General features: G+C 40.4%; 1 protein-coding gene and 1 pseudogene across 1 annotated transcript; one reads left to right on the forward strand and one right to left on the reverse strand.

The window, feature by feature from the left end:
* On the forward strand, positions 1–4057 carry LOC129838279 (WASH complex subunit 3). Its single transcript, XM_055905133.1, has 6 exons — positions 1–208; positions 431–595; positions 741–887; positions 2100–2207; positions 2293–2357; positions 2513–4057. The coding sequence occupies exons 1-6, from the start codon at positions 158–160 to the stop codon at positions 2607–2609; spliced, it is 633 nt and encodes a 210-aa protein (XP_055761108.1). The 5' UTR covers positions 1–157; the 3' UTR covers positions 2610–4057.
* Positions 4043–11472, reverse strand: LOC129838278 (DNA damage-regulated autophagy modulator protein 1-like; annotated as a pseudogene).
* Positions 11473–12183: the final 711 nt, after the last annotated feature.

A 12183-nucleotide genomic window follows, 5' to 3' on the forward strand; every position in this document is an offset into this window, starting at 1 on the left:
CGGAAGAGCAGAAGAATAAGACGTCAGACTTGGGTCACAGTGAAGTCACATGAGGCGTAATAAAATTTCCATCTCGCTTTTGCAGATTTTCAGTAAGATATTACTATTAAACAAAGTAATAGCGAGTTAACCGATAGTTTGCCAAAACGATAAAAACATGGACGAGGACGGTTTACCGATTGTGGGATCAGGAATTGATCTGACCAAGGTGAGTGTTTTCCGTAGCCGAAGTTATCTTGGTGGCTACTGTAGCTAAATTAGCCATGATAGCTTTTTGTTTTGTAAACAAGCTGAAGGACTCTCAGCCAAATAATGTAATCAAGTAAATGTTGTATCTAATGAGTATGTGTAGTAAATGTTTTGAACTCCCCAACTCTGTAAGTAAATAAACATAGCATTTTTCCCATGATACTGAATGATATGGTCACAGGTCCCAGCCATACAACAGAGGAGAGTCGTTGCCTATCTCAACCAGTTCATTGTGCACACTGTCCGCTTCCTCAATCGTTTTTCGACAGTTTGCGAAGAGAAACTTGCATGCATATCTCTTCGGGTACAGCAGATTGAAACTACCCTCAGCATTTTGGAAGCAAAGGTAGGTAACCCAGCTCCTGTATGTGTTTAGTATACAATACTATGACTTTACTCTTGTCTTTGATGTTGTTGTACTGTTATGTGCTTTGCTGCTCTGGGCATACCAATATGATAATGTCAGTGCGTCCTGATTTTGTTCTATGTAGCTATCCTCTATTCCTGGTTTGGAGGATGTCAGGGTGGAGGGTGTTGGTCAGCGGCCAGCTACAGAGGTCAATGGTCCAGTCGCAGTCGTGGTCCCAAGTCATCCAGAGACCCCTATAGCTGTGGCTGTGCCATTGCCACCTCCTGAGGTACCCCCCCCCACACACACATACAGTGCCTTCAGAAAGTATTTATACCCTTGAATTCAAAATGGATTACATATTTTTTTATCCTGCATCTATACACAATACCCCATAATGACAAAGTGAAAACATGTTTTTAGAAATGTTTGCTAATTTATTGGAAATTAAATACAGAAATGTCTCATTTACATAAGTATTCTCACCCTTTTGCTATGACACTCCAAATTGAGCTCAGGTGCATCCAATCCTTGAGATGTCACTACAACTGTGGCCAATTCAATTGTTTGGACATGATTTATAAAGAAACACACCTGTCTATATATAGTCCAACATTTGACAGTGCATGTCAGAGCAGGAACTATACCATGAAGTCCATATATCTCCAATATACACTGCTCCAAAAAATAAAGGGAACACTTAAACAACACAATGTAACTCCAAGTCAATCACACTTCTGTGAAATCAAACTGTTCACTTAGGAAGCAACACTGATTGACAATAAATTTCACATGCTGTTGTGCAAATGGAATAGACAAAAGGTGGAAATTATAGGCAATTAGCAAGACACCCCCAATAAAGGAGTGGTTCTGAAGGTGGTGACCACAGACCACTTCTCAGTTCCTATGCTTCCTGGCTGATGTTTTGGTCACTTTTGAATGCTGGCGGTGTTTGATTTCACAGAAGTGTGATTGACTTGGAGTTCCATTGTGTTGTTTAAGTGTTCCCTTTATTTTTTTGAGCAGTGTATGTCAATTTGATATTTCTGTATTTAATTTTCTATATATTTGCAAAAATGTCTAAACATGTTTTCACTTTGTCATTGTGGAGTATTGTGTGTAGACGGGTGAGGGGAAAAATTGAATAAGTCAAGGGGTATGAATACTTTCTGAAGGCACTACACACAGTAATTGTGTAGTTGGCTTATGCACAACTACATATATTTAAATCAGTGGAGGCTGCTGAGGGGAGGACGGCTCATAATAATGGCCAGAACGGAGCGAATGAAACGTCATCAAACACTTAGAAACCATGTTTGATGTATTTGATACCATTCCACTGATTCCGCTCCAGCTGTTACCACGAGCATGTCCTCCCCAGTTGAGGTGTCACCAACCTCCTGGGATTTCAACATATCCATTTTGATGGAACAATAACTTAAAGACTTGGTGTATTTGTGCATGATGGAAATACTGAATTGCAGTATTGACTCTATTGTAGGCTTCTCCAAACATAACAGAACCAAGAGCAGCAGAGGCAGCAGGAGACAGTTGGGTGACTGTGGCCAAGGACCCACGCTATGCCAGATATCTCAAGATGGTGCAAGTGGTAGGTCTCTATACATGGTCATATGCTATAGAAATGTGAAATCTGTTCAATGAAATCAGTGATGTAGAAAACTTTTCAAATACAGGGTGTTCCAGTTATGGCGATAAAGAATAAAATGGTCCAGGAAGGTTTGGATCCCAAATTGCTTGAGTGAGTGTGCTTACATTACATCTTTGTAATATCTGTATTCTCATACCTTGTAATCCAATACGTTTTGTTTTATACCCACATCTGAATGTCATAAAATGGTGGTTCTACAGTTATTTTAAGTAACAATGGTGATTCCTACATGTTTCTGTATGCAGCACACCAGATGCACCTGTGTCTGATGCCGTCAAAAAGAAAACACTGGATCAAGATGATGACAGCGATGATGGCAGTGAGTCATCTTTCAGCGATTGATCTGCTGTCTTAGCCATGAAGTTGCCTATAGGGAACTTCCTTCCCTGTCATCTGTGCTCCAGGCCTTTTCCACTGTGCGGCTGCAGGGGCACAGAAGGACTAATGCGCTTGACAGGCAGAACTACAGTGCTACCAGACAAAGTCCCACTTCTGTGGACGGGATCTGCAGGGATGCATGGGACTTACAAAAACAGGCAGATTGTTAAGTAGCTGAAATCGCATTGTAGATTGAGTGAATGTCAACGAGAAAGAGCTGATAATGTCTATGTCCAGGTCAGCCACTGATCTTGTGAATGTTATATTTTTGTTTCCATTTCTTCTCCTGAAACATTTGATTGGTCATGGACATGGTGTGTCTTTATTGACATAGTTTAGCAGTAAAACCGATGGAATGACAACCATGGAAAGTACTAACCAGATAATCGATTAGTAATTGACCATTATTTTCTTAGATTGCACTGGGCAAACATGCCTCTGCCCCATGTCAGTATCATGTGAACATTCCAATGCCTTTGAAAGAGATTGTGGGGCAGCAGGTAGCCTAGCGGTTAAGGGCGTTGGGCCAGTAACCGGAATGTTGCTGGTTGGAATCCCAGAGCCGACTAGGTGAAACATCTGTCTGTGCCCTTGAGTAAAGCACTTATTGCTCCGGTAAGTCACTCTGAATCAGAGTGTCTGCTAAAAGACAAAAATGTATTTGTGCTTTAGTCACATTTGTTTTATTTTGACAATGATGTCTGCATGTTACACTTGTGAGAGGGTGATATGTTGTGTGTATCTCATGTCCATAATAATGTTTGACAACATTTGATGGGTACTATTTTACACTACAACTGCTGTATGAAGGATGTCAAGCAGAAATGTTGAGGACTGTTCTCTGGCCGATTTGTCATTTTTAAATGAGACATTAAGCTGTTGAAATGTAAATGTTCCTGGAGTGAACAAAGTGAAGGACAAATTTAAGAAAATGGCACTTTTGGGTAAATATATAATGGGGAAAAAACACCACTAGTTGTGAGCAATGTGTCAATTGCAATGGTACTGTGTAGGCTAAATTAACAGTAGTATCTAATGTGAATTCACCTCAATCTTCTAAAATGATGCAACTTAATCCCAGATTTAACCATGTGTGACTAACCATGTTAGCAAGCCTTTCAGGCCCTTGGATCCCACTACATTATGCCTTTAAGTCAAGAGAGTTTTAAACAACATCCCTTTTATCCAAACAAATGCTCAGAGATCCAAATCATCTTCACATTGTTTGTAGTCGTCTCTGGACAGAACACTGCAGTGACGGGAGTTTTTCAATTGATTATGAAAGAGGGTAGATGGAGAGGGGTTAGAAGATTAGAAAGCACGTTGTTCACAAGCGCAAGGCAAGCAGCATTGAGATCTGAGTGTTTATGCAGTTTAGCCGTAAAAAAAAGAACACATTTTGCTTACAGATATGTGGACATCATTTTATTCCAACACTGTTTGGGTTTTTTGTCGGGAACATTGAAATACTACACACACCCTGTATGTATTCTGAGTTACTTTATTACAATCGTATACCATAGCTATGCCTCCTCAATACCCTGAGAAACAAGAGTTATTCTTGAGCAAAATACCTAAGTAGAAAAATATTTACATTCTAATATAAAACAATTACCCTTGGAGTAGGTAAATGTACATACAGCCTCTATCCATAAACTAGTGATGCGTGAAATTCATTTTCTATATTAACTTGATCTTGTGATTTTCTTGTTCAATACTGACCTTTGTACCACCTGGATGAGTCTTCCCTTAACCCAACAAAGTCTAGAATTGCTGTTCACAGGATGTGTTTTGTTTTTTGGTTAACTGTTAAGACTTAGGTTATGTTTACATTTACATTTAAGTCATTTAGCAGACGCTCTTATCCAGAGCGACTTACAAATTGGTGCATTCACCTTATGACATCCAGTGGAACAGCCACTTTACAATAGCAATGGATACAGTATCAAACAAATAATCATACAATTCAGATAATCTCATACAGTGCATTTAGAAAGTATTCACACCCCTTCACTTTTTCCACATTTTGTTACGTTACAGCCTTATTCTAAAATTGATTAAATAAAATGTTTTCCTCATCAATCTACACACAATACCCCATAATGACAAAGCAATGTTTTTGTTGTTGAAATAACTTAAGTATTCAGATCCTTTTATGAGACTTGAAATTGAGCTCAGGTGGATCCTGTTTCCATTGATCGTCATTGAGATGTTTTTAGAACTCGATTGGAGTCCACCTGTGGTAAATTCAATTGATTTGATATGATTTGGAAAGGCACAGAACTGTCTATATAAGGTCCTAGAGTTGACATTGAATGTCAGAGCAAAAACCAAGCCATGAGGTCGAAGCAATTGTCCGTAGAGCTCTGAGACAGGATTGTGTTGAAGCACAGACCTGGGGAAGGGTACCAAAACATTTATGCAGCATTGAAGATCCCCAAGAAAACAGTGGCCATCATCATTCTTAAATGGAAGAATTTTGGAACCAGCAAGACTCTTCCTAGACCTGGCCAAACTGAGCAATCGGTGGAGAAGGGCCTTGGTAAGGGAGGTAACCAAGAACCTGATGGTTACTCTGTCAGAGCTCCAGAGTTCCTCTGTGGAGATGGGAGAACCTTCCAGAATGACAACCATTTCTGCAGCACTCCACAAATCAGGCCTTTATGGTAGAGTGGCCAAATAGAAGCCACTCCTCAGAAAAAGGCAGCCTGCTTGGAGTTTGCCCAAAGGCAGCTAAAGGAATCTCAGATAATGATAAACAAGATTCTCTGGTCAGAAGAAACCAACATTGATCTATTTGGGCTGAATGCCAAGAATCTCGTCTGGAGGAATACGATAAAGCATGGTGGCAGCATCATGCTGTGGGGATGTTTTTCAGTGTCAGGGACTGGGAGACTAGTCAGGATCGAGGGAAAGATGAACGGAACAAAGTACATAGAGATCTTTGATGAAAACCTGCTCCAGAGCACTCAGGATCTCAGACTGGGGCGAAGGTTCGCCTTCCAACAGGACAACGATCCTAAGCACAGACAAGACAACGCAGGAGTGGCTTCGGGACACGCCTCTGAATGTCCTTGAGTGGCCCAGCCAGAGACCGGACTTAAACCCGATCGAACATCTCTGGAGAGACCTGAATATAGCTGTGCAGCGATGCTCCCCATCCAACCTGACAGAGCTTGAGAGGATCTGCAGAGAAGAATGGGAGAAACTGCCCAAATACAGGTGTGCCAACCTTGTAGTTTCATACCCAATAAGACTTGAGGCTGTAATCGATGCCCAAGGTGCTTAAAACAAAGTACTGAGTAAAGGGTCTGAATACTTACGTAAAGGTGATATTTCAGTTTATTTTTATACATTAGCAAAAATTTCTGCTTTGTCATTATGGGGTATTTTGAGTAGATTGGGGGGGAAACAATTTAATACATTTTAGAATAAGGCTGTAACGTAACAAAATGTGGAAAAAGTGAAAGGGTCTGAATAGTTTCCGAATGGACAGAAAAAATACCCTTGATTTTGTGAATATTCAGATTAAAAGGTTAAAATCGATGCTTCGTCAGGAAACAAACTCTGTTCTCAGCTTCAGAATAAACTTCTGTAAGAAACAAGACAAAGAGAAATAACTCAAATAAAGGAGAAGAATTCCCACCACAATTTTTTAAAATTTATTTTACCAGGTAAGTTGACTGAGAACACGTTCTCATTTGCAGCAACGACCTGGGGAATAGTTACAGGGGAGAGGAGGGGGATGAATGAGCCAATTGTAAACTGGGGATTATTAGGTGACCATGATGGTTTGAGGGCCAGATTGGGAATTTAGCCAGGACACGGGGTTAACACCCCTACTCTTACGATAAGTGCCATGGGATCTTTAATGACCTCAGAGAGTCAGGACACCCGTTTAACGTCCCATCCGAAAGACGGCACCCTACACAGGGCAGTGTCCCCAATCACTGCCCTGGGGCATTGGGATATATTTTTTTTTAGACCAGAGGAAAGAGTGCCTCCTACTGGCCCTCCAACACCACTTCCAGCAGCATCTGGTCTCCCATCCAGGGGCTGACCAGGACCAACCCTGCTTAGCTTCAGAAGCAGGCCAGCAGTGGTATGCAGGGTGGCATGCTGCTGACAGAGCGGTGACTGAAAACTCACTTTAAAGTCGTGGATGTAGGTGAAGAAGAAGAAGATGAAGCTGAAGACCACGATCCACTCACTCACAGCACTCACCAGATGAAACACATTGTCCTGTAATGACAGGAAGTCGGATAGAGACTGATATTGGCACGTATAGCTTCTCTGGCCTATAAAGCCTACAGTTGAAGTCCGAAGTTTACATACACCTTAGCCAAATACATTTAAACTCGTTTTTTCACAATTCCTGACAGTAAAAATTCCCTGTCTTAGGTCAGTTAGGATCACCACTTTATTTTAAGAATGTGAAATGTCAGAATAATAGTAGAGAGAATTATTTATGTCAGCTTTTATTTCTTTCAGCCCATTTCCAGTGGGTCAGAAGTTTACATACGCTCAATTAGTATTTGGTAGCGTTGCCTTTAAATTGTTTAACTTGGGTCAAACGTTTCGGGTAGCCTTCCACAAGGCCCATTCCCCATTCCTCCTGACAGTGCTGGTGTAACTGAGTCAGGTTTGTAGGCCTCCTTGCTCACACACGCTTTTTCAGTTCTGCACACAAATTTTCTATGGGATTGAGGTCAGGGCTTTGTGATGGCCACTCCAATACCTTGACTTTGTTGTCCTTAAGCAGTTTGCCACAACTTTGGAAGTATGCTTGGGGCCATTGTCCATTTGGAAGACCCATTTGTGACCAAGCTTTAACTTCCTGATTGATGTCTTGAGATGTTGCTTCAATATATCCACGTAATTTTCCTCCTCATGATGCCATCTATTTTGTGAAGTGCACCAGTCCCTCCTGCAGCAAAGCACCCCCACAACATGATGCTGCCACCCCTGTGCTTCTCCCACTTTTTCCTCCAAACAACAAAGGTCATTATGGCCAAACAGTTCTATTTTTGTTTCATCAAACCAGAGGATATTTCTCCAAAAAGTACAATCTTTGTTCTCAAAAAAATATGATCTTTGTCCCAATGTGCAGTTGCAAACCGTAGTCTGGCTTTTTATGGCGGTTTTGGAGCAGTGGCTTCTTCCTTGCCGACCGGCCTTTCAGGTTATATCAATATAGGACTCGTTTTACTGTGGATATAGATACTTTTGTACCTGTTTCCTCCAGCATCTTCACAAGGTCCTTTGCTGTTGTTCTGGGATTGATTTGCACTTTTCGCACCAAAGCACGTTCATCTCTAGGAGACAGAACGCGTCTCCTTCCTGAGCGGTATGACGGCAGCGTGGTCCCATGGTGTTTATACTTGCGTACTATTGTTTGTACAGATGAACGTGGTACTTTCAGGCATTTGGAAATTGCTCCCAAGGATGAACCAGAATTGTGGAGGTCTACAATTTTTCTTCTGAGGTCTTTTGATTTTCCCATGATGTCAAGGAAAGAGGCACTGAGTTTGAAGGTAGGCCTTGAAATAAATCCACAGGTACTGACTCAAATGATGTCAATTAGCCTATCAGAAGCTTCTAAAGCCATGTCATCATTTTCTGGAATTTTACAAGCTGTTTAAATGCACAGTCTACTCAGTGTATGTAAACTTCTGACAAACTGGAATTGTGATAGATTATTTCACTGTGTCTGGAAACAATTGTTGGACAAATTACTTGTGTGGTTGGAGTGGTTTAAAAAACAAGTTTAAATGACTCCAACCGAAGTGTATGTAAACTTCCGACTTCAACTGTATATGGATCCAGAATGTCGCCCATCTTTGTTGTTTGTTGTGTTCTTGGTAAAGATGTGCTCATACCGTACCTTGTCTTCAGTTCTGTGCAGTAAGGCAAAGATAATAGCTGGTTGGAAAATGAAGGAGACATTTTCTTTGATAAAACAATGATCATTCATGATTAAAATAATTTAGACAAAATGGATTACTATTGTTTTCAAGGATACTGGGGGGAACTGCCAGGAAGCCCATGGTTGCCATTCCTGTGCGCACATGGCACAAGGCCATGGAACATCCATAGGGGAAGGTCTTATAGGATATAATGGACTGGAGGATGGTGTACAACACACCAGAAACGAAGAAGATTATTGCACCCGCAGATATGAACTTGAATAATCGTTGTTTCCTGGGGTAAAAGAACACACCAGAGAGATCATGTATTGAATATCACACTCCATCTTCTCACTTAAGATGTGACAACCTACCTGGAAAGTAGCGACAAAACACATCCCCAAACAAGAAAGCGTTCCAATCCAGAATGCAGCCTGGTTCAGCACTGGGGGCACACCACCTGCCTTCTCATTGAGCTTCTCCACAAACTTGTATCTGGCATACATGGTGGCCATACCTGTAGAGGATTTCGTATGGCACATGGAGTGAATGTTTTTATTTTAAAATGTCACATTTAGACAGTATTCGCTCACAGGCTACTGTAGGGCAATGTAAAACCTGCAATATTTATGTATTTATTTAATTTGCACTTTAAAACATAGGGAACTTATATGTAATACTCAGTAAAATGATCTTATACCATTGATCCCATCCTTTTCTTACCATGCATTTCTACTTTAATTTTCAAAAAAATGGGAAGTGTGACTAAAGCTTTTGGCACAGTCGCTGACCTGGAAAAACCCATGAGGTTGCTTAAGCTCAGACAAAAACAAAAGGCCTTTCATGGTTTTAGTGTCTTTCTGTGCTCACCTGCAAATGCAGTGATGACCGTCATCAAGCCAAAGATACAACTCTCTGGGGGTTTAGCCCCAATTTCACTAAAGAAAAGAAGAGTTCAGGTTTAATGGGTGTAATTCTGCAGTGTCTAGAGGGCATTTTAAAAATGTTGATATGTTTAAGGCCCAGTGCAGTCCAAAACCAGATTTTTTTTGGTGCTTTATATTTCCACACTATGAGGTTGGAATAATACTGTGAAATTGTGAACATGTTGATAATGCCCTTTTGGTGTAAGAGCTTTTTCCCTTTAAAAGTCAAGTAAGGAAACACACTGGCTAGTAAGTAGTTCACAGACCTCTACGCAGTTGGCTACACAGCTGGGACCTGGGTAGCTCAACAGGCACAAGATGGTGTTATTATTCTTTTATTGTTGTTTGTCATACGACATCAGGAAGAACTACGCCCTCTAGGGTTCTATGTGCTAGGACCTGGGTAGCAGCCAATGATTGTGGGTAGCAACCAAGTAGAGGTCTGAATTGTGAAAACTAAACTGATTTATTTTTGTCGCTACAGTCGGTGGTGTAGTGGAGGCTATACACCGTATACCCACTTTTCTGGGCATCACTACACCACTGGCTACAATGTGATACATTGTTCACTTATACAGTTAGCATTTCACGGTTAATCTACACCTGTTGTTTACGAAGCATGTGACAAATAACATTTAATTTGACTTCTTTATTATTTAAATCAGTGTGAGTAATGGAAATATGTTTTTATTAGCACTCATCAAAAGCTGTAATTATTAAGGGAAATTGTATCACATTGTAAGTAGCCAGTGGTGTAATGGTGCCTGGAAAAGTGCGTATACTCTAATGTTGCCCCAAATTTCCCAAACGGCCCTTCCAGCGAAGGAAAGGAATAATTCAGTTTTCTATAGATTTTCAGATTCACACTCAAAAGCAAACCATTTAACAGAAAAACAGAACAAATGTGATGTTCTAAGTCCACAACAATGTTAAACCACATCAGGAGACTTTTTGAGGTCTGGGTTCCTCTAATTCATTGCAAGAAACTTCATAAACTAGCAGTGTTTCTGTAGGCTACTGTACAATGACCGACATGTGATGGCAGAGTTTGCTTAACAAATACCGTCCCGATTGAGACAAATCATTATGATGCAATCCTTGCGGTCAACGTTTAACTGGGAAGGTGTTTTGGGAAAGCCTTTAGACATGTTTATTCAAACAACGCATGATGATTGCGCATCGTCAATATTCAACCAAGACTTCGAAGTCGACTTGGGTTGCATACCCATTGCTGCATGTGCTGGTACCCAGTTGAGAGCTGAACGCTCTTGCTGCCTGACAGATGAGATTCTGTTGAAACTAGGCTGTGAATATATTTCACATGCTTTGCGTTTGTATAGGCTACTTTGTGCATGATTTTTTATATTGTACTACGTAATTGATAAGGCGCAGGCCTATCCCTCCACTACATGTGTAATCTTATTAACGGTTTGATAAAGAAAGGCAGTTCGTGGAAAATAAAAACTATTAGGCAACTGATAAATATTAATAGCCTACAATCGTCTTGTTCTAAATTCTTACTTACCTTATATAGGGTAAAATAAAACCCACATCATGCTCGAACAATGCAATTACGTAGGAAACAATAAACGTGCTGGATGACCAGATGACCAAGAAAACTGGTAAAACGCATATTCCCTTCATGTCCATGAACCAAAACATATTGTCAACAATAAGGACAAGTTACAACACAGACAGACCGATCTTGAGTGCAATTTATAAAGACGTATTCGATGCAGAATACTGACAAGTAAAATCCATCTGCCAATAATGCTCAAGAGTTGAGATTTGAAGAAGGAATATCATAGGCTTTCTGTAAACCGTAATTTTGAAGTCACGTGGTCTAGGTAGTATTGTATTTCAGTCGTGTTGAGTGTGTGTGTAGGTTGTGTTTGGGTTTCTCTTCCGATCATTTCCGCATGTGACAGAAAATAACACTCAGCCGTGCATACCAGAGTGGGTATCATAAATATTCACCCCGCTTGGATTTTTTCCACATTTTGTTGCGTTACAAAGTGGGATTGAAATTAATTGAATTGTTAGTTTTTTCTCTCTCATTGATCTACACAAAATACTCTGTAATGTTAAAGTGGAAGACATTTTTCAAAAAATAAACGTAATTAATGAAAATTAAAACACTCATAATATATCTTAATTCGATAACTATTCACCTCCCGAGTCAATACATGTTAGATATACATTTGGTAGCGATTACAGCTGTGTCTTATTGGGTAAGTCTCTAAAGAGCTTTGCAAACCTGCATTGTGACATTTTTGCCCGTTCTTTTCAAAATTCTTCAAGCTCTGTCAAGGTGTTGAGGATCATGACTAGACAGCAGTTTAAATCTTGCCATAGATTTTCAAGCAGATTAAAGTCAAACCCGTAATTTGGCCACTCCGGAACATTCACTGTCTTCCTGGTAAGCAACTCGTGTAGATTTGGCCTTGTGTTGTAGGTTATTGTCCTGCTGAAAGGTGAATTCCTTGCCCAGTGTCTGGTGTAAAGACTGAAGCAGGTTTTTTCTGTAGGATTTCTGCCTTTGCTTATGCCATGTTCACCTCCTAGTCGGAACTAGCAACTGTGACATTTCGACGTGTGTAACTACAACCAGTTAACATGTTGGACATTTCTGATAAGGCTTTGCATTAAGGCCTAAAAGTGTATATATTTTTTTGCAGTATTACTTTAGTGCCTTGTTGCATACAG

Source organism: Salvelinus fontinalis, chromosome 39, assembly GCF_029448725.1.
Source record: "Salvelinus fontinalis isolate EN_2023a chromosome 39, ASM2944872v1, whole genome shotgun sequence".
Taxonomy (NCBI): Eukaryota; Metazoa; Chordata; class Actinopteri; order Salmoniformes; family Salmonidae; genus Salvelinus; species Salvelinus fontinalis.

Bases quoted from the DNA above. Each gene is read 5' to 3' on its own strand.
- LOC129838279 (XM_055905133.1), top strand. From the start codon at position 158: ATGGACGAGGACGGTTTACCGATTGTGGGATCAGGAATTGATCTGACC. The intron at 209-430 runs GTGAGTGTTTTC...ATATGGTCACAG, and splicing joins CAGGAATTGATCTGACCAAG to GTCCCAGCCATACAACAGAG. The intron at 596-740 runs GTAGGTAACCCA...TGTTCTATGTAG, and splicing joins TCAGCATTTTGGAAGCAAAG to CTATCCTCTATTCCTGGTTT.